A 21,495-nucleotide genomic window follows, 5' to 3' on the forward strand; every position below is an offset into this window, starting at 1 on the left:
ATATTTCCTTCCTGTCTGCTGGATTCTCTGGTATACCTCACATGAGATATTATTATATATTCCTGTTTATTGCGTACTTTATTTCTTTTCTAGGAAACTCCTGTCTTATGTTTGTTATCATTATGGACAGAAATCTTCACACTCCTAAATATATCGCTGTCTTTAATTTATCACTGACCGACATTTGTGAGAATACCGCTGTTATCCCTCAGCTTCTGGATGCAGTTTTGTTTGGGAATCAGTTGATCTCGTATGGATTGTGCATGTCCAATATGTTATTTGTTTCATTGCAGTCACTAACTCTCACTGTTCTGTCTTTTGACAGATTAGCTATTTGTTTACCACTGAGGTATCATATGATTGTGAGCCATAGATCAATGCTAGTTATGATTGGTGCTCTTTGGTGTTCTTTCTGCAGAACTAGCGTCATAATCCTTAGTTTCTCTGATCACGGGTCTGTTTTCCCAAGCTGTGTCATCATGAGTGTTCTGTTTCAGGTGATCATCATGTTTCCAGTATTTTGTATTATCTTTTCATATATTTTGACATTATATATGCATGACATTGTTCAGAATCACAACCCCACAAAGAGCCACAAATACTGGCTGTATTATCTGTGCCCATCTGCCTAAAATATGTATTTCAGGTCCTAGTAAGCATTAACACTACAATAATTATTCTTTCTCTGACCTCTGCACTTCCTACACATTTATGACAAAGGAGTTTATGGAATCTGTGAAAAGGCTTATCAAAAATAGAATCATGTTTTTATCTAGAATAACAACTGTGTTCCAGTTACAGCAGGCTATGACATTCATCTCATCTGTACATTCTTAATAATTATCATTAAAGTACACAGTATATAGTATATTACAGAATGTTATGGAATTACTAAATGTGAAACAGTGTTTGTCTTGTGTTACTCAAAGCATAAATTGTAACTGCAGCATCTTTAATCTTGTGCCAGTTTGATTTTCTAAATATATAAGTTTTTCCCCTATTCATTTGTATTGTACTCTTTAGATACACTGTACTGTATTTATTCATTAAAACTGTTTAAGAAGGCTGGTCTATAAAGACCAGGGTTATTCCAAGAATCGTGGTGCCAAGCAATACTGACAAAATACACTGTAATAATTACTTGAATAATCTGTTAATGATCTAAAAACAGTTCTTTATCACAGGTAACACAGCATTCCAGACAACAGGCAACTTGACCTCCATTCAGTCAAACTCCTCTGCAAATGTGACCTTTGTTCGTCCTGCAACATTTTTCATCAATGGTTTTTCTAATGTTCCACATGTGAAATACTACTATGTGTTCTTGTGTTTTGTGTATGTTGTGACTGTTTTAGGGAATTCATTTATCATGTGTATCATTTATTTTGCCCGCAGACTTCACACAGCCAAATACATTGGTGTTTTTCATCTGGCCCTTTCTGATCTGTGTGGAAGCTCGGCTTTAATTCCAAAACTCATAGACACATTTTTATTTGAGCACCAGGACATTTCATATGAAGCGTGTTTGATGAATATGTTTTTTGTGTTTCATTTCATGAATCTACAGTCTTTGACACTACTTGCCTTGGCTTATGACAGACTGGTTGCTATATGTTTTCCTCTAAAGTACCATGCAGTTATTACCAAAACATCCATGTCACTCATCATAGGCAGTATGTGGGTTTTTTCTGTGCCTTTTTTTGCTGTACTTGTGGGTTTAGTCAACAGACTATCTTTTTGTAGAACTAATGTGGTTAATAGTTATTTCTGCGATCACGGTCCTGTCATCAGCCTTTCCTGTAATAGTAATTTCATAAATTATCTCTTGGCATATATTTGTTTTGGTCTTCTGATTTGCATGCCTGTGATACTGGTAACCCTCACATATTGTTGCATTGCTGCAGCTTTGCTTAAGATTTCTCATGGTGCTGATCGCATCAAAGCCATGAAAACCTGCACCTCACATCTCATGTTGGTGGCAATTTTTTATCTTCCAATTTTAAGTGTAAATGTTAAATCCATTTCAACATCTATTGATCCAAACTCCCGGATAATTAACAATTCCTTGACACAAATAATACCACCTATGCTGAATCCCATCATATACACTCTAAAGACAGAGGAGGTCATGCAATCCATAAAAGAAATGTACAAACGACACAAGGTGAACACTATTTGTGAAAGAAATGTGAAACAGAGAAAATAAATACAGGTTCTTGTCACATTATTATTATTATTATTATTATTATTATTAATTATTGTATGACAGAAACCTGATACTGTTCCTTACATATGAATATTGGACAAACTACATTATTTGACTAAATTCATTTATCAAATCATCATTTAAGAAATTATCAGGATTGGCTGAATTGATGATTAGATATTATAAAATAATTGTACAAATGTATCATGTGTGATTAGAATTTAAAGTCACAGTAAAAATATTTGATCAGAATTTGTGGGGCTCCTTTGTTGTAACTTCCAGTGACAAGGAAATTTCACTCCAAAATCTGAAGTTGGATTTGCAATTTAGGTGACTGCATCACAGACAAAATTTGTTAGCAAAAACAATAAAGAAATGAAAGAATAAGACATAATATATTAAATGGCAAATAATAGCTTTATTTTCTATAGCGCCTTTAAAGGAGCTTCTCAAAGTGCTTTAAAAGGTAAAAATACAAATATGTTTTTTAAAACTCCAGAGACTGTGCTTCCCAAATGTCAACTGGAAATTGGTTCCACAACCTGGGAGAAGATATAGAAAACTCTGTCACCCATTGAACATAGCAGTGTTTGATGGACATCCAACAGACCATGCTGAGAAGTGAGAAGAGTGGAGACTTTGTTCAGGAATACTGTATATGGTGTTAAAAGTTGATTAAGTTAAAATTCTAGCTTCAGAATTTTGAACATACTGTGACTTATTTAGAATATACTTTCAAAATCCCAGTAAGAAGCGCATTACATTAATCAATACGAGAAGAAATAAATATATTACTTAAGTCTACAACTAAAAGGGATAGCATTAGACACAATTTTTCGCAATATCTCCAAGATAAAAAATAAGTCTTAACAACATTTTGTACATGAGGGTCAAATGTCAATGAAGAATCAGAGATCATTCCTAGATTCCTTAAATTCTTTTGAAACTCAAGCACTGAACCATCAATGATGAGAGGCGTTTGGCCAGCTTTATGGAGCTGATAAACAAAGCTTTCTTATGGAGCTTTCTTTGTTTAAAGGCGTTTTAACAAAGGAAATTAAAAAGCCAAAGTTATTGTTTACAATGAATATAGATATGTGTGTCATCGGCATAAAATAGATTCTTAATAATAAATAAATACTAAAAGGTAAGGGACCTAAAATTGAGCCCTGAGGGATGCCAGTATAAACTGATCCAATAGACCATGTATTTCCCTAAAAAGCAACAAACTGTCTGCATCCAGTCAATAAGATCTAAACCAAATACAATATTTATTTACAATACAATATCTATTTATAGAGCACATTTTAAAACAGCCAGGGCTGACCAAAGTGCTGTACAAGGCAGAAGATATAATGCACAGGACAATAAAAATAAGCAAATAACACTCAGGGAGAATTAAAAGCAAGAGAAAATAAAAAAGTCTTTAAAGAAGATTTAAATATGGAAACTGAGGGAGCCAGTCTGATATAGAGAGGTAGACTGTTCCAGAGTTTTGGGCCAGCAGTCGCAAAAGCACGGTCACCTCATTTTTTGAGTCTGGATCTAGGCACGATAAGAAGGCAGTGGTCACTGGATCTCAATGTACGAGAAGGATTGTTCTGACAAAGTAGATCGGTCAGGTACCGAGATGGGCTCTTAAATTGTTAAGAGCTTTATACACAAAAAGTAAAATTTTAAAATCAATTCTAAATTTGACGGGTAACCAATGGAGTTTGAATAAGATAGCGGTGATTGATTCACTTGCGTGTCCCAGTGAGGAGTCTAGCTGCTGCGTTTTGCACTAGCTGTAGGCGAGAGAGAGAAGACTGAGATTGACCAAAATAAAGAGAATTACAATAGTCTAGCGAGATGTTACGAATGCATGAATCACTGTTTGGAGATTACTCTGAGTAAGAAAAGGTTTCACTTTAGAGAGTTGGCGGAGGTGAAAAAAGCATAACTTTACGACGGCACTGATCTGTTTATCAAATTTTAAGTTGTGGTCAAACTGAAAGCCCAGATTTCGTGCACAGTGGGTTTCATACGGTGCGAGGGTACCACGGTCAACATCATACGCGCAGTTTTCCCTGGGGCCGAAGATAATTATTTCTGTTTTATTTTCGTTTAGGTTTAGAAAATTACTTGAAAGCCAAAGTTTAAGTTCACTTAAGCAGGCAAACAGGGGTTGTAGACCATGTTTAGCATTATGTTTTAAAGGAAAGTAAATCGGAGTATCGTCGGCATACAGATGAAAGGATACTCTGTATATGTTATAAATGGAAACCAGAGGTAGCAGATATAGAATAAACAATACAGGCTCGAGGATTGATCCCTGTGGGACTCCGCAGTTCAGAGGTACACTAGAGGAGGAGTGATGCCCAATACGGACACTAAAACATCTGTTGGTCAGATAGGAGCGGAACCACTGCAAGACTATGCCTCGAAAGCCCACGGATGTCTCCAGACGTCGCAGCAGGACCTCATGATCAACTAAGTCAAATGTAGCACTCAAATCTAATAAAACTAGAGCCAGTGATTTACCAGAGTCAGTTTCAGTGAAATTATCACTTGAAACTCTTAAGAGAGCAGATTCGGTACTGTGTAAAGCTTTAAAACCAGATTGAAATGTTTCATGGAGGGAATTTACAGATAGATATGATTGTAGTTGAATCAGTACAACTCTCTCAATGATTTTCAAAATGAAAGGTAGGTTAGAAATAGGACGAAAGTTACAGAGAGCGGAAGGATCGAGATTAGTTTTTTTAAGATATGGCGTCACCACATAAACTTTCTATGTTCTGCTAGCAATACAGTATGGAAACTTAACAATCACACAATGAAATTGATTGTTTACAACTTTACAAATGCCTTCAATTAAATAACAGATCACAAAGTAAATGAAAGTAGTAGAAGGTTTAATTCATTCAAAAATTAATATTGTGACCCATTTTACTCACCATAATGTTAAGAATGTTCTTCAATTGCACTTAAGTTCAGGATTGTGTGCATAAGAGAAATAATTAACACTGAAGAAAGACCTCACACACCAGATTGTGTGGGGCAAAACTCTTAAACGTTTAATAATAAATGACTACAGAAATGACTTTCCAATGAATTTAATTGCACACTTGAGCTGACTGACTAGACTCTTTGTTCCATCTAGTGGTCATCAGACTAAACTAAACTGAATTACTGTCATTCCTTAGTCAAAGATATACAGTAAATAATACCATGAATCCTATGTATAAACAGTTTTCAAATGTTCAGTCAAACTATAAGATACAGAAGGGGTTTTGTTCATGCAATAGTCACGCTCACGTTTTATGCTTTGCTATCCTATTGAGCCCTGACATTGGAAGAAATCAGTCAGAGACAGTTAAAAATATGAGGGGCTGATACCTCTTTATATCTAAAGAGCCAGAGTAAGAGTACTCACACACAGTCCAGTGGCCTATGTAACAATTAATTGTAATTGCTAATTTTATTAATTGTGATTTATTTATTTACACACATCAGTGGCCTCTGGTTTACTTTTTGATATCATTACATTAAAACAAAATAAACATGCTGGTGTTATAAGGACGTACTTATTTAAGAGTAAAGCAGACGTATATGCTCTAGTAAAGCTCAGACACTGTGGAAGCTTGTTTCCACAACGTAGCAAATTTTGCTAAACAAAATTCAGACTTTTTTCTTTCACAATGGCAAGTTTATTAAACAATTCCAAGTATAGGTATAAACTCAGAATTGTGAGCTATAAACTTGGAATTGTGGGGGGAAAAGGCAGAATTGAGAGATATAATTATATCATATTACATTAGGAATAATCATTAGGAAACTTTTTTTGTTGTTAAAGGGAAACCACAACATATAAACAATATAGAAAGATGCACAAAAAACCTAAAGACAGATTCCATTTAAACATATTTTGAAGGTGAAAAAAGAAACACCAGGATTTTTTTTATTTTACACAATTGTCCAGTTTGTAAATTGTAGCACCTAAGCCCATTGCAATTTGACTACACCTGCTCAAAAATGTGGAGTTTAATATTTAACCCAGCAGAAGAAGACTGAATGTGAATGTGTAAAAGCCTTTGTTTGGGATCTTTCTAGTCATTGTGTAATAAATAATGTACATTAAACAAGCATTAAAATGTACTGGAAAAGTACATATTTCATGAAGTATTTCGGTCTATGCATTCTTGACAGAAGTTCTTGACAATACGCATTTTGTTAAGAAAACGAGATGGCTGTTTTATCGTGTAACAGTTTCAGAGGTAGTTGCATCAGGCAGATTGTGTAGTTGACGTCCTTTGCTTCAGGAGCTGCTCTTTTCGAGTGTTCTGGTAAGTGGTCATGCACTCCTTAAACTTCTGAACCTCAGTCTGACACTTCCTCCAGTCCTGGTGCTCAGCCATACAGTCCTGCAGAGCGTAGTGCAGCTCAGCACAGCCTGTCCTGGAAATCATCCCATCCACTGGATCATCCTCATCCTCATCCTCACTCCTGCTCCGGTTGTGAGGGGATGGGGAAGGAGTCGATGCCATACTGTCAGAAAAATTATAATTTAGAGATGTGTGTGTTATTAACGTTATATCGATCGAAGAAAATGTATGTAAACAAACCGGTCGTATATCAGTATTCGGTTTTCTTTCACGCTCGCGTGTAGAAAAAACTCTTAAAGGTGTAATATTTAAATAAACTTGCCTTTGCAGTTCGTAGCCTAATTATATCAAGAGTTTACTTCAAAAGGGTTTCATAACTTGTCTAGCCGGGAACATTTCATTTCACGAACAGGAAATGTGTTACATTTTTTAAAGCCCGAGTCTTATTGTAAAATGACAGTAGGCCTACATGTAACTACACTTGTTATCCACTAGATGTCAATGTCATATCAGAAAATAGCAATGGGCTGAAGCGCTTATTCACGAAATCAAGTCAAAATAGTTTTTCTACACTTTTCATGCATATGATTTATTGTTGTCTTAGGGACAGTTCACCCAAAAATTAAAATTCTGTCAACATTTACTCACCCTCAAGTTTTTCCAAACCTGTATGAATTTCTTCTGCTGAACATAAAAGAAGATATTCTGAAGAATATGGGTAAACAAACAGTTGATGGACCCCATTGACTTCCATAGTATGGGGGGAAATTATCTTATTTTGTCAAATCTTCTTTTGTGTTCAGCAGAAGAAACAACTTGAGGGTGAGTAAATGATGACATAATTAAAACATTTTAGTGAACTAAATACCTTTAATGTGTTACAGTAGGTTAACTTTCTGAACAAATGCTTGTCAGTGAGCCTTGACCTTGTTGAAGTAGGCTAGTTAAACCTGGCACCAGCTTTGCACTTTGAAGACCAAGCAGCTTTTGATTTTCATCAGAAACATACTTTTAAACAGAGCAGTTAAAAGAAAGACTTTATGATATAAATGTTATGTATATCCATATAAATATAGAATAGAGCTCCAGAGGAATAGAATAACATGGACAATCAAAAGCCACAGTTTTAATCAGATCAACATTGCACTCACATTATTGTCAGCTTTTTCACAGGTATAAACATTTTGTGAATATAAAACATTATCACACTTATATTCTTTCTGTCCATTCATTCTGAAAATTATTTATGAACTTCAAGAATTTGCATTTAAAGGGTTTTTGAAGCGAAAACAAAAACTGTCTGCGTAAAGTAGAAAGAGATTAATGAGAGAAAACATGGAGATGTGCTCTCTCTGACTATTAAAGGGTGCAAGTTAATCAAGCATTCATTTTTACAAGTTACATGCAGAGCAAATGTAGAATTGGGAGATTTAAATAAAAAACAATGCATTTAAAATGACAAAATAATACAATGAAGCATCACAGAAAGCCTCCAAAATAACATTAATAACATGGATAATCTCAATTGAATCACAATTATGTTCTACATTAATGTGCATTTTTTAAAGGATGAACAGACAGTCTGCGGGTTAACAAAGAATAAATCCTGCTTCGAATCTCTTTAGTTTTTAATGAGTATATGATGGGATTTACGCAGGGTGTGATGAGGGACGACAAAGACAAGCACACCGTTCTTACATCTGAGTTTATAATAGTTCCAGAAAATCCAATATTGAAGATAATAAAAATTGGGATGAAGAATATTGCCACTAAAGTGAGGTGTTCAGTGCAGGTGGCCAGCGCCTTATAACGGCTCTGATTATTTTTCATTCTAAATACAGCAATTAATATACCAATGTAGGTCAAGAAAATAAAAATCAATGGTGCAACCATGAAGAGTATAGTTAAAGCAGTGGCAAAATTCCATTGGTGCGTCGTATCGCTGCAAGCGAGTCTTAAAACAGGAGTATAATCGCAAAAATAGCTGTTGACCTTAAGAGAGCCACAAAATGAGAGGGTTGGGATGGATGAAGGGCCGTAGAGCACTGTAGTAAGTCCAAAGAACCAAACTGCACCAATTATGTAAGCCATTCTGGCGTTTGTGTTTATAGACTCCTGTCTTAAAGGCAAGCAGATCGCAATGAATCTGTCATAAGAGAGAATACATATGGAAAATGACTCGAGGGATAAAAAACTATAGTAAGTGTACATTTGCACAAGGCATAGTTTGAATGGCACAAAATTGTCTAGAACAAGGTAAGTCTTTATCATACCAGGTACAAGAGAAGTGCTGAGAACAAGATCAACCAAAGCCAGATTACCAACAGCCATGAACTTTGGGACATGCAGTCGGTGGTCATAGAAAATGATGATGATCAGAAAGACATTGCATTTGACTGTGATCAAGTAGACCACAGCGAGGAACATGACATAGATGTTATTGTAAGGCACTGAACTCAAGGCAACAATGTAAAATCCTGCAGGCTGAATGATGGAGTTGTTGGGGGCAGAATTGCTGGCATTCTGCATGGCCGTCCTTCCTTTAGGTTAAGGCGTGCTTTGCTTTCAGTGGACGAGAATCCAGGCAGATTCCTGTGAGAAACAGTCACAAACAGCCTGTATTTTACAATTTACCTTTAACATATGTTATTTGATGACATAAGCCTTTATCAAATTCAGCAACAAGAATGAAAATATGACATGTTACAATGATTGTCTTATTCATATACATACATGCAACAATGTTGTGATGGTTTGTTTGTAGACAGTGCAGAGCGCACTAATGTCTTCCCTGCAGTTTCACAGTTCTAGATCACTGTGAATCCTGAATGTTAACTTGCTAATCTTTTATGGGGAATATATTGTCCAATTTGTCCTCCAGAGGTGTCATTAAACAGGAGAGATTCTCAGGTATCTAAATTGCCTGAAGAGAAAAGACATTCATTAGTGGTTTTTGCTTCACTAATCTGAGATTATGGTATAACTAATTGGCTTAAGTGTCACTAATTAGTCTGTTTTTGTGTTCATTTATTTTTGTTGTAACAACAATACAAATTTCTCATGTGGGATTATGCAAAGATGGCATTATAAAAAAGTGTGAAAATTATAACAAAACTTTACATTTAAAATAAAAAGCTGTAAAAAATTATTTCTAAAGTAACTTTTTGAATTCCTTTATACTATGAAATTAATAAACAAATAAATTAACCCGTTCAAGAAGTTTTTTTAATCTTTCTGTTTATTAAAGAAATCTGAGAAAAAATATATCATGGTTTCCAAAAAAAATATTGAGCACCAAATCAGCATATTAGAGTGATTTCTGAAGAATCATGTGACACTAAAGACAGGAGTAATGTTGCTGAAAATAAATGTTTGCATCACAGGAATAAATTACATTTTAAAATATAGAAAAAAACAGTTCTGTCATGAATACTCTCAGAGAGTTTGGCGTGGTAATAGGAATGACAATGTTAATATGTTTAGTCTTGGTGGAATCGATCTATGCTGCTACTGCAGAGCAGGCACATATCACGATAAAAGATGCAGAAACAAGAATGCAAAGTAAAACTCTTTAATGGTGTATTCACACTCAGTCAGAGCACACACAACAAGCTGGTGACGCAGGGACAAGATGGTCAGTAATCCAGAGTGAAGTGCCGTGATGATGAGATGATGAATAAAGATGAGGTTATTGCGATCAGCTGGATCGCTAATCCACCTGATCTGAGTGGTGCCGCATACTGGTTGGCTCTCTCGGTTTGGCCATTGCTCTGGGGATGAAACACTGAGGAAAGACTGACAGTCGCTCTCAGTAGCCTAGAAAACTCTCGCCAAAATTTGGAAACAAACTGGGGTCCTCTGTCGGAGACCACGTCTATCGGGAGGCCATGTAAGCGAAAAACGTGATCAACGACTGTCAACGCTGTCTCCTTAGCTGAGGGTAATTTGGGTAATGGAATAAAGTGTGCCGCCTTTGAGAATTGGTCCACCACAGTTAAAACAACCGTGTTACCCTGGGAGGGATGGAGGGCGGTGATAAAATCTATAGCGATATGGGACCAGGGTTTCGAACCACTCCCATAGCGGGTCCCATAGCAGACTTCCCAGTCTGGAGTCCGAGGTCGCGGTCGCGGTCCCCTCCGCTCATGCTCCACATAAGTCGTCGGTCAAAAAGTGTGGCTTTCTACTAAGAACATTCCTCTCTGCTCCGTCTCGAATAAACTTGCTCCCAAATTAGGTTTGCAAATTAGCAGTTTTGCTATAACACTAAAAAACAATGTATCTGGCTAGTCCAACGCTATTGTTATGTCCATATCAAAAAAAAAAGAAAAAAAAAAGAAAAAAAGAAGGGACAGGCAGCGGTTGAAGTAACCCATCTGGGGGTCGATTGGAAGTCTTTGCAGTGGGACAAACCAAGCAAGCCAAAACAAAACTGTGAATGTCACGAGCCATGAGTGGCCACCAGAACTGTTGCTTGACTAAAAAACTAGTGCGATTAACTCCTGGATGACAAGCCACGTTGGAGCAATGACCCCACTGAATAACGTCACACCGTAATCCCTCCGGCACAAATACACGATTCTGTGGGCCACCGGGCGGAGGCGTTACCCCTTCTAGGGCCGTTATAACCCTCGATTCGACCTCCCATACGAGTGTAGAGATGAATAGATCTCAGGCAAAATGCACTCGGGAGTAGACGGGCGTTCGGAGCGATCAAAAATGCGCAACAAAGAATCGGGTTTGATGCTTTTAGAACCCAGGCGGTATGAGAGAGTAAAATCAAAACGTCCGAAAAAAAGTGCCCACCGAGCCTGCCTGGAGTTCAATCTTTTAGCAGTTCTGATGTATTCCAAATTCTTATGATCAGTCCAGACGATAAAAGGCACCCCTGACCCTTCTAACCAGTGACGCCATTCCTCCAACGCTAACTTGACTGCCAACAACTCTCGGTTACCAATGTCATAATTACGTTCGGAAGGGGATAAGCGATGTGACAAAAACGCGCACGGATGCATCCTGTCGTCTGTGGGAGAATGCTGGGATATCACTGCACCTACCCCCACCTCTGACGCATCGAACTCCACTGCTGGGGAGTTGGACAACCCGAAAGGCATGACCAAGTATTCAAAGTGCCCCCTAGGGGTTTTAAAAGCAGTCTTCCGTTCATCCCCTTCCCCAATGCGAACCAAATGATAAGCGTTTCTTAAGTCCAATTTAGTGAAGATAGACGCTCCCTGCAACCTCTCGAAAGCTGAAGACATCAACGGCAAAGGATAGGTATTCTTTACCGTGATGCTGTTCAACCCTAGGTAATCAATACAAGGTCGCAGAGATCCATCCTTCTTCCCCACAAAAATAACTCCGCCCCTGCTGGAGAAGAGGATGGGAGGATGAACTTCGTTGCTAGAGAATCAGAAATATATTTCTCAATAGCCTCCCTCTCCGGGACAGAGAGCGAATATAACTTGCCTTTTGGCGGAGAATTACCTGACAATAAATCCATGGCACAGTCGTAGGGACGATGCGGAGGGAGAGAAGCAGCGCTAGACTTACTGAACACCTCCTTCAGGTCTAGATACTCTGCGGGCACGTTTGATAAATCCACTGCCTCCTCCTGAAACATAGAGACAGCAACAGACGAATAAGCAGACACCAGACAGGACTCAGAACATTTACTACTCCACTCCAACACAGATTTCTGCTGCCAGTCAATTCTTGGGTTATGTTTGATGAGCCAGGGGTGTCCTAAGACAACAGGTGCGAGTGGAGAGTCCAGTATGTAGAAGGAAAGTGTCTCGGTGTGGTTGCCTGAAGTGGTGAGTGCGACTGGTCCGGTGATGAGGGAGATGGTGGGAAGGTCTTGACCGTTGAGTGCATGTACAGATATCCTACTGGTGCGGGGTAAAAGGGGAATCTGAAGTTTAGATGCAAATGAATGGTCCATAAAGTTACCTTCTGCACCAGAATCCACCAGTGCTTGACAGTCCTGCTTGTGTACTGACCATCTTAGTCTTACCGGGAGGTGCGTAGATGTAGATGAGGTCTTCTCGGCGGAGATCCCACCCGACAGTAGCCTCATACTTATTGCCGGGCTTGGCCTTTTACCGGACAACTATGGGCGAAGTGTCCCGCGGCCCCGCAGTAAAGGCAGAGACCTTTGGATCTCCGCCTCTCCTTCTTCTCCCGGGAAAGCCGAGCTCGCCCCACCTGCATGGGCTCGTGATCGTAGGTAGGCGCTCCCGCCGCTGGACCGCTGGCTCTCAATACCCTCCGGAACCCGGATGTGTAGAGTCCGACGTTTGTTTCTGGTCAGTCGTGCGTCTAGTCGAAGCGCCAGGTACGCAAGTCCATTCAAAGACGGAGGCAGGTCCAGGACGAAGATCTCTTTTTGAACGCGGTCAGCCAGCCCATGCAGGAACATGTCCCACTGCGCCTCCTCGTTCCAGTGACACTCTGCCGCCAGGGTCCTGAACTGAATTGAGTACTCAGACACCGACCTCTCTTCCTGTTTGAGTTCCGCGAGCATCCTTGCCGCCTCTCTCCCCGCAACCGCACGGTCGAACACTTGTTTCATCTCGGCAGCGAGTGTCAGGTACAAGGTGCAGCATGGATCCTGGTTCTCCCACACAGCCGTTCCCCAGAGAGCTGCTTTCCCAGTCAGCAGAGTCAACACGAATGCCACTTTTGCGGGTTCGTGTGCAAAAGTCCGGGGCTGCAACGAGAAGTGCATGGAACAACGGTTCAAAAATGCTCTACAATAGCTGGGCTCACCGTCATAAGGTTGCGGGACTGGTAATCGAGGCTCTGACTAGGATGCGCTCTCTGATGGTCCGGGGGGAACGACTGGTGTGGGTGGAGCAGTGGGAGCTCGTAGCTGTTGTATTTGCTGGGTGAGCTCAGACACCCGCGTCACCAGCACCTGTACGGCGCGCACCGTATCATTAAAGTTTCTCTCTTGACTATCCATACGCTGAAGACTGGACTGGACGAAATCTTCCAACGTCGCAGATTCACCTGCTGCTTCCATCGTTGGTCAGATCGTTCTATCACGATAAAAGATGCGGAAGCAAGAATGCAAGAATAACTCTTTAATGGTGTATTCACACTCAGTCAGAGCACACACAACAAGCTGGTGACGCAGGGACAAGATGGTCAGTAATCCAGAGTGAAGTGCCGTGATGGTGAGATGATGAATAAATCCAGAATAGTGGTGAACCGTGGAACAAGACTGGAACAGGACAAGACGTTGACAGGAACAGGATCACACACGAGGGACATCAAACAACGATCTGACAAAGGAAGGAAAGTTCAGTGAGTATTTAAAGGTGAGATGATAGGCAGCAGCTGGGGAGGTGATTGCGATCAGCTGGATCGCTAATCCACCTGATCTGAGTGGTGCCGCCTACTTACGCACACCCATACATCTGACAACAGAAACACTAGACTAGAAGGAGACAATGAATTCATAAACCGTGACAGTACAGAACTCGCCTCCATACATATGACATGCTGCTTTTTGCAAGCACGATATGCTGCTGCTGTACAAGCATACATGAACCACTCCCATAGCGATCTATACAGGACAGGTGGATCTGGGGAAGGTGGAGGGTTTCTGAAAGTGTGCCGCAAACTGCTACAGCAAACAATAGGCAAGGATTTAAATGTTTAGCAGCAAGTTCATTGACTACCAATACAGTGGGAACCTCCCGAGTGAACGCTGGCGCATCTTGCTGCCGCTGCTCGCCGTTAGCTCACCTGTTTTGTTCTGGCTTGAGCCTCATCTGGCGTTTTCACTGGCCATGGACGCTGCTTAAATCTCCCTCTACAATGTGGGCCGGTAGAAAATACATTTTGTTTGTCTGTGCCTGGCTCCTTCTACTGCCTGCTCACCTGCTAGTGACGGGTTTGCTTCAAAACTCGGCCATTGACCTGCTCCGGCTGCGCTATCACCTGCCTGGACCTGTGCCGGAGGCTTTCCACCTTCATCCGGACATCGCCTTCCAGCCTCATCCGAGATACATCCACCGAGGGTCCCGCTGGAATTTCCATCACAACAGCACAACAGTAAGGAAGTCCATCTGGTCCAGCTCACGTCGCCCTCCGACTTCTCTCAGCTGAATGAATCCGCTCCTAGTGGGTTTGTTTACATCTGTCAACCTCGTGGCTCTGGCCGGGGAGGAGGTCTCGCGATAATCTATTGCGAGAAGTGGAAAGTCTCAACGATATCCGTGCCTGTCTCTAGCTCGTTTGAATCTGCTGTCTGCAAACTGTCTGGTCCCACTCCAACCATCATTGCAACTGTATATCGCCCACCAAAACTGAATTGTGAATTTTTAAATGATTTTGCTGCCTTTCTCACTCACTTATCCTCTCTCTCATCAAACATAATACTGCTGGGTGATTTTAATATCCACATGGACAATATCAATCTGCCTCTTACTAAAGACTTCACCTCCTGCCTAGAGAGTTTTGGATGCCAGCAATATATCACTCTTCCCACACACTCCAAGGGACATACTCTGGACTTAATCTGCTGTTCTGGTGTCACCCAATTTGACATTACAGCTGTTGAACTCCCTATAACTGACCATTTTCTCCTATCATTTACTGTAAAACTCACTCTCTCCATTTCTAAAACACCACGCCTTATTACATTTCGGAATATAAAGAATATCAATCCTGTCACTCTCACTTCAAGTATTCACTCCTTCTGCCTGCCTGACACTCACAATCTATCCACCCCCGATGATCTGGTCTCTCACTACAACACTGGACTCCATAATATTCTTAACTCCCTTGCTCCGTTAAAAAACAGATCTGTTTCTTTTTCTATTTACGCCCCTTGGTTCACCCACGATCTTCGTCTCATGAAAGCCAAAGGGCGGCAACTTGAATGTCTTTTTAGAAAAACTGGTCTCACTATTCACAAAGAAATGTACAATAACCACATCTTACTTTACAAGGACTCCGTTGCTAGCACCAAAACCCACTATTACTCCAGTTTGATCATTGCCAATAAAGAAAACTCCAAGTCACTTTTTTCCTTACTTAACAACATCACCCAACCACAGGACTTTCTCTCCCCTCATTTGTATACAACCTCCTTCTGCAACTCCACTATGTCATTTTTCACTGAAAAAATCAAAAACATCCACCAGCACCTTGGATCTATACCTCTCCCCAGCATCTCAGCTGACTTTCACCCATTCACACATTCATTCTCTTCCTTCCAGCTTCCCGCTATTTCAGAAATCACTGAACTCATCAGGAAATCCGGGGCTTCCACTTGTCAACTTGACCCCATTCCCACACAACTTGTTAAAGCTTGCCTTCCCTCCCTGGCTCCCCTCATTTCTGCTATCGTCCACTCCTCTCTTACCACTGGAACTGTACCTAATTCATTCAAAACTGCTGCCATTACCCCAATTTTTAAAAAAATGGTGCCGATCCCTCTGACTTCAATAACTTTCGCCCTATATCCAATTTACCATTCATTTCCAAAATCCTTGAAAAAACAGTTGCCTCCCAACTCCATTTTCATCTATCCCACAATAAACTGTATGAACAGTTCCAGTCTGGTTTCCGTCCACTTCATAGCACTGAAACAGCACTCATCAAAATCACCAACGACCTCCTCATGGCAGCTGATTCTGGACTCCTTACCATCCTTATCCTCCTCGACTTAAGTGCAGCCTTTGATACCATCTGTCACATCGTCCTTCTCAACAGATTATCTTCCATCGGCATCACCCACACTCCATTAGACTGGTTCACATCTTACCTCTCTGGCCGCACTCAGTTCGTTCAATTTAAGTCTTTCAAATCTAGTCCCTCCATTGTCACTTCAGGTTTGCCCCAGGGCTCTGTCATACTATTCATCATTTATCTCCTTCCCCTGGGCAATATATTCTGCAAATTTAACATTCAATTCCACTGTTATGCTGATGACACCCAGCTCTACCTTTCGACCAAACCTTCGTTTCATTCTCCCGCCCACCTCCCTCACTGACTGTATCACGGAACTAAAAACCTGGTTTTCCAAAAATTTTCTCAAACTAAACAGTAATAAAACTGAGGTTCTCCTCATTGGCACTAAATCCACTTTATCCAAAAACTTTCCCAAAGAGTTTTTCACTCACGATTGATAACTCCTCCGTTTCACCCTCCCCCAGGTTAGGAGTCTGGGTGTCATCCTTGACAGTACACTATCTTTTCAGGCCCACATCAATAACATTACCCAGTCTGCTTACTTCCATCTACGAAACATTAATCGCCTCCGCCCCTCCCTTACACCACACACTGCCGCCGTTCTTGTCCACAGTCTTGTCACTTCCCGTTTGGACTACTGCAACTCTCTTTTCGGCCTCCCTCACAAATCCCTTCATAAACTTCAACTCTCCTCCAGGGCCCGACATCCACCCGCTCCCTTAGATCCTCTTCCTCCATACACCTGTCTGTCCCCCCCCTCCCGTATCACCACTATGGGGAGCAGAGCATTTAGCCGCTCTGCTCCCCGTCTATGGAACTCATTACCACCCCAACTCAGAAAAATTGATTCATTCTCCCATTTCAAATCATAACTAAAAACACATCTGTTCAAAACTGCCTATCTCACTTGATTTCAATTGCTCTGCCTCTTTCTTAATTGTTGTTTTATTAATGATGTTTATTTATTTCTGGTGCTTTTAAATGTCTTATGTATCCTTGTACGGTGTCCTTGAGTGCCGAGAAAGGCACCTTTAAATAAAATGTATTATTATTTTTACTAACCAATCAGCTGTGCCCATAGAGAATTCATAAGTTTACACTAACAAATAAGTCGGATAGAATAAATCGTATGCATATTTGGCGTGCTGTCCAAGGTGAGGACTCCGGGCTTGGTATTCGGCCCGAACCCAGAGTAATCCCCCCGTATTCCTGGCTTTTGAATGAACAAGCCAAGAGTGAGGAGTGACATGATGATTTTTGATGACAAGTTGATTGGATTGGTTATTTGATCTGAACTAATGAAACATTATTTATGTGATTGCAAGCATATTGGGTTAAGGACTTGGGATAAGGTCGGAAGGCTCCGGCATAGAGTTTCATGACAGAACTTTGTATTTGTTTTAAATTGTAATATTATTTTACAATATTACAAATTTTGTTGCATTTTTTATCAGATAAATGCAGCTTTGGTGAGTATTTAACAGACTTATTTCAAATCATTTAGTTATATTGCTGTCAGTAACAAAGCACACAATGAAAGAAATAGAGAACAAAAACAGTCTTTAATGAAATAAACAAGGAAAACTCAGGAGATCACAGGAGAATACATAAAATAGCCACGTTAATACTGATGCAGACAAATCAATAGAATGAAACTCGTTGCCTAAATAGAGAGAGTAATCAACCTGAACAGAAACAGGTGTGTGAAAACAAAATAACAGCCAAGGAATCTATAGAAACATCAAACGGGCATAACTCAAAGTTTGCACAAAAAAATAAAACCAACAGTAAATAAAACACCATCAGTCCCGTGTTTAATGTTCGCTATGTCAGAATTTATTCGGCAAATGCGTTTCCTTCTCCCATTATTCACATGAACTCTTTTTCGCACAAGTCAGAAACCACGTCAAGTGAAACTTTTTTCCAAAGGTTGACGTTTCCTTCACTCGTTTCGATTACAATACTTCAAAATGTGCATAAAAACCGGATGATGGAAACATAATGACGATCAAACGGAACATAGGCCTACTGGCATTGAAGCCTTGCAAAAAAAAAAATGCAATCAACACTATTCCATGTCACTATGGGAATAATGACAAAGCAAACCCTGATTTGTGATGGGTTTGCAATGTATTAAAAACAAACAAACAAAAAACCCCAGAAATTTCACATTTTGAAAGTATTCAGACCCTCGACACAGTACATAGTTGAAGCACCTTTGGCAGAGATTGCAGTCTTTCTGGATATAATGTGGTAAGCTTTGCACACCTGGATTTGAGGGGTTTCTCACACTCTTCTTGGCAAATCCTCTTAAAATTCAGGTGTGATGACTGTCCGGACTGCCATTTTCAGACTTGCCACACAGTACATCACCGTGCTTTACTGTTGGTATTGTATACCTGTGTGTATATATAATGGTGTACATATTTAACTTTAAAATATATAAAATACAAGACAATCCTCCATCCTTCAGGAAATACCAGACGTGAAAGTGATGGAGAAAGACTGAGAAAAAAAGAGACTGCATGACTGCACTTCGCTAAAGTATGAACACAACTTAAACAGCTTGATTGATAGAAGTTCTACATGGACATCAGTCGTGAAACTTACTTTCTTTCAATATTTCTTTCTTTCAATAAATACTTTTAAAGATATCAAGCTGTTGCTGTCATTTTTGAGTAGTTTAAATTAAATTAAATTAAAATGAGACATCTGAAGGCACTGTTTCATTTGAGAATCTTATTGCTTCATGAACAAACATCCAGGTAGACATCTGTCTTAAATTGGAAAGTAAAATAAAAGTAATTTTCACAGTCCTTTATCTCTTCATAATCCATTTTAACTGCATAAAGACAACGTATAATTAGCTTTGATAACACATGCTAATCAGAATTCATTTTAATCACAACTTCCACTACAAAGGATTTGAGCTGGTCAGAGGCTATTGGATTGATCAAATGTCTTAACTCGAGGTATTTCGATTGGTCGCAGCCTCTCCAGGTAAGTGAATGTTTCCAGTCTGCCATTGGTCAGACAAGAAGTTAACAGAATGACCATTGTTTGGCTTTACAAATATAACAAAATGCAGTCAGAAAATCTCCTTGCAAATGCTACTGTGCCACATACTGTATAAAGAAATTACAACCCAAAGGGAGAAATAAACACTCATAAACAACCTAATGACTCCCAAACAACCTTATTGTCTCTAAATAAAGACAACATTGACAAAGTGACTCATTCGCCTGTCTTATTAAGGCAAATCTGAGAGAAAAACAAATCAGCTCTAGTCTGTGTGAATGATTTCTGCCCTAATTAGCCCCAGGCTGCTCTCATCTCACCAGGGTAATAGGTAAATTACCTTAGCGGAGACACAATGTAAACATGTTTGTCCTCAGAGCAAGCTAATTGATCTCCCCAAACTCAAAAAGATGTCATACTTTCAAAACATTTAAAAAAAAAAGAAGAAATTAGAGACAAAGCCTGCGATTATTAACAAGATTTATTGAGTGTACGTTTCCACAACAACGATGTATTAAAAACTAAAAAATGTTCACATACAGACACATTTTTAAAATGGTCCTCATTCACACAGATCTGCAAAAATGACTAAAAGCAACTGTACTAATGCCAGTGGTTGGTGATGTCACTTTGTAAAGAAACACTACGCACTATGGCAAGCCGTTTTAACTTTTATTAATTTCCAGGATATGAATTCTTGATATCAACAATTCAATTTTAACTAGTTAAAATTATAGTTATTGATATCAGGAATTAGATTTATACTAGTAACAATGGCAATTTTTGATATCAGAAATTACATTGCCATATACGCACTGAACACGCATGTGCATGACATCACCGGCTTCACAAATGCGCATGTTTGTAATGAGACGATAATGTTATACTTTTCAACTTTGAAACCCATTCTCAAAAGTTTACATTTGCAGGCTCCCAAAACGCAGTTGTCGTGCAATAAACGGTAAACAGTTTGTAGGATCTGGAATTTAAGTCAACTGATGCCGCCCTAGATTTGTTATTTATTTGTTCATTAACAATGATCATTTTCATCAGGTAAGATGCGTTTATCTCCTATTAGGCTGCACTGTTTTATAGCGAGATAAAAAACAGAATATTAACTACATTAACTACAAATTTCTTAAAACATTTCATCACCAATGATGTCAGAGCAGCAAGTCTTAAATCATTTAGAGTCTTAGCATAAGTTTCATATGAAAAGCACAGATTCAATAATTCAATTCAATTCAATTCACATTTATTTTTATAGGGCTTTTCACAATACACATCACTTCAAAGCAGCTTTACAGAAAATGCATACGTCCACATTACAATTTAGAGTGATCTGTTATCATAGGTAACTGTCTAAGTTATGTATTTCAGAAATGTACATATACAAATCACAGTTAGCTAAAAAAAATTATTAATTTAAACGTAATAATTTAAGGCAGAAACCAAGAGCTCATTAAAATAATGAATACTTGTCTGTTAACAAATTATTATGACGTACAGAAAATTGTAGCATTGGTGCATGTTGATTCAGAATTTGCGTCATCTGAAGTCTTCACGGGAGTTAGCGCCGTCTCTCGGACATCTAAAGTCTTCATAATAGGCTGGATCCAAACTGGAGCTGACAGGATGGGCATCCCGAGATAAAACAGAGAAGCATATAGAAAATAATTAGCGTAGCTGCTGTTCATAACATTAAGCAAGGATAATCATATGTGCATTTTATCTGATATAACTGTATAAGGTTAGGAGATGCATTATATGAATGCTTGGCTGAAGAGGTGTGTCTTTAATCTAGATTTAAACTGGGAGAGTGAGTCTGACCCCCGAACGTTATCAGGAAGGCTATTCCAGAGTTTAGGAGCCAAATGCGAAAATGCTCTCCCTCCTTTAGTGGACATAGATATCCTGAAGCCCAGAGTTTTGTGACCTTAAAGAGCGTGATGGATTATAAGGGGATAGAAGATCAGTTAAGTACACAGGAGCTAAACCATTTAGGGCCTTATAGTAGCAATACTTTGTAATTGATACGGAACTTGGGTAACCAGAGATGATAAAATAATACACGACAATAGGCCAAAATGTGTGATTGTATATGACCTTAAAGCCTTTTTTTCTATTATGTTGTCTTGCACTCAAAAATAGATTTTTTCGGATTTACTTAAAGAAGTGGTGTCAAATAGTTCCAAG

At 39.4% G+C, this 21,495-nt stretch overlaps 3 protein-coding genes across 4 annotated transcripts; 1 reads left to right on the forward strand and 2 right to left on the reverse strand.

Annotated features, from left to right (window-relative positions):
• The first annotated feature begins 457 nt into the window (after positions 1–457).
• Positions 458–6,186, forward strand: LOC143749720 (olfactory receptor 8C8-like). Its single transcript, XM_077242185.1, has 2 exons — positions 458–497; positions 1,185–6,186. Exon 2 carries the CDS (start codon positions 1,370–1,372, stop codon positions 2,204–2,206), a length of 837 nt encoding a protein of 278 aa, XP_077098300.1. The 5' UTR covers positions 458–497; positions 1,185–1,369; the 3' UTR covers positions 2,207–6,186.
• On the reverse strand, positions 5,634–7,017 carry coa4 (cytochrome c oxidase assembly factor 4 homolog). 2 transcript variants are annotated; one of them, XM_077242187.1, is made up of 2 exons: positions 6,896–7,017; positions 5,634–6,736 (listed from the first exon to the last, which is right to left on the reverse strand). In XM_077242187.1, exon 2 carries the CDS (start codon positions 6,733–6,735, stop codon positions 6,475–6,477), a length of 261 nt encoding a protein of 86 aa, XP_077098302.1. In that variant the 5' UTR covers position 6,736; positions 6,896–7,017; the 3' UTR covers positions 5,634–6,474. The 2 variants fall into 2 exon arrangements, with proteins under 2 accessions (XP_077098302.1, XP_077098301.1); XM_077242186.1 differs by having other exon boundaries at positions 6,814–7,017.
• Positions 7,018–8,121: 1,104 nt separating this feature from the next.
• On the reverse strand, positions 8,122–9,400 carry LOC143749516 (olfactory receptor 10A2-like). The gene is made up of 2 exons (XM_077241984.1): positions 9,307–9,400; positions 8,122–9,165 (listed from the first exon to the last, which is right to left on the reverse strand). Exon 2 carries the CDS (start codon positions 9,100–9,102, stop codon positions 8,122–8,124), a length of 981 nt encoding a protein of 326 aa, XP_077098099.1. The 5' UTR covers positions 9,103–9,165; positions 9,307–9,400.
• Positions 9,401–21,495: the final 12,095 nt, after the last annotated feature.

Source organism: Siphateles boraxobius, unplaced genomic scaffold (assembly GCF_051911475.1).
Source record: "Siphateles boraxobius isolate OS27281-9 unplaced genomic scaffold, OSU_SipBor_1 25, whole genome shotgun sequence".
NCBI lineage: Eukaryota > Metazoa > Chordata > Actinopteri > Cypriniformes > Leuciscidae > Siphateles > Siphateles boraxobius.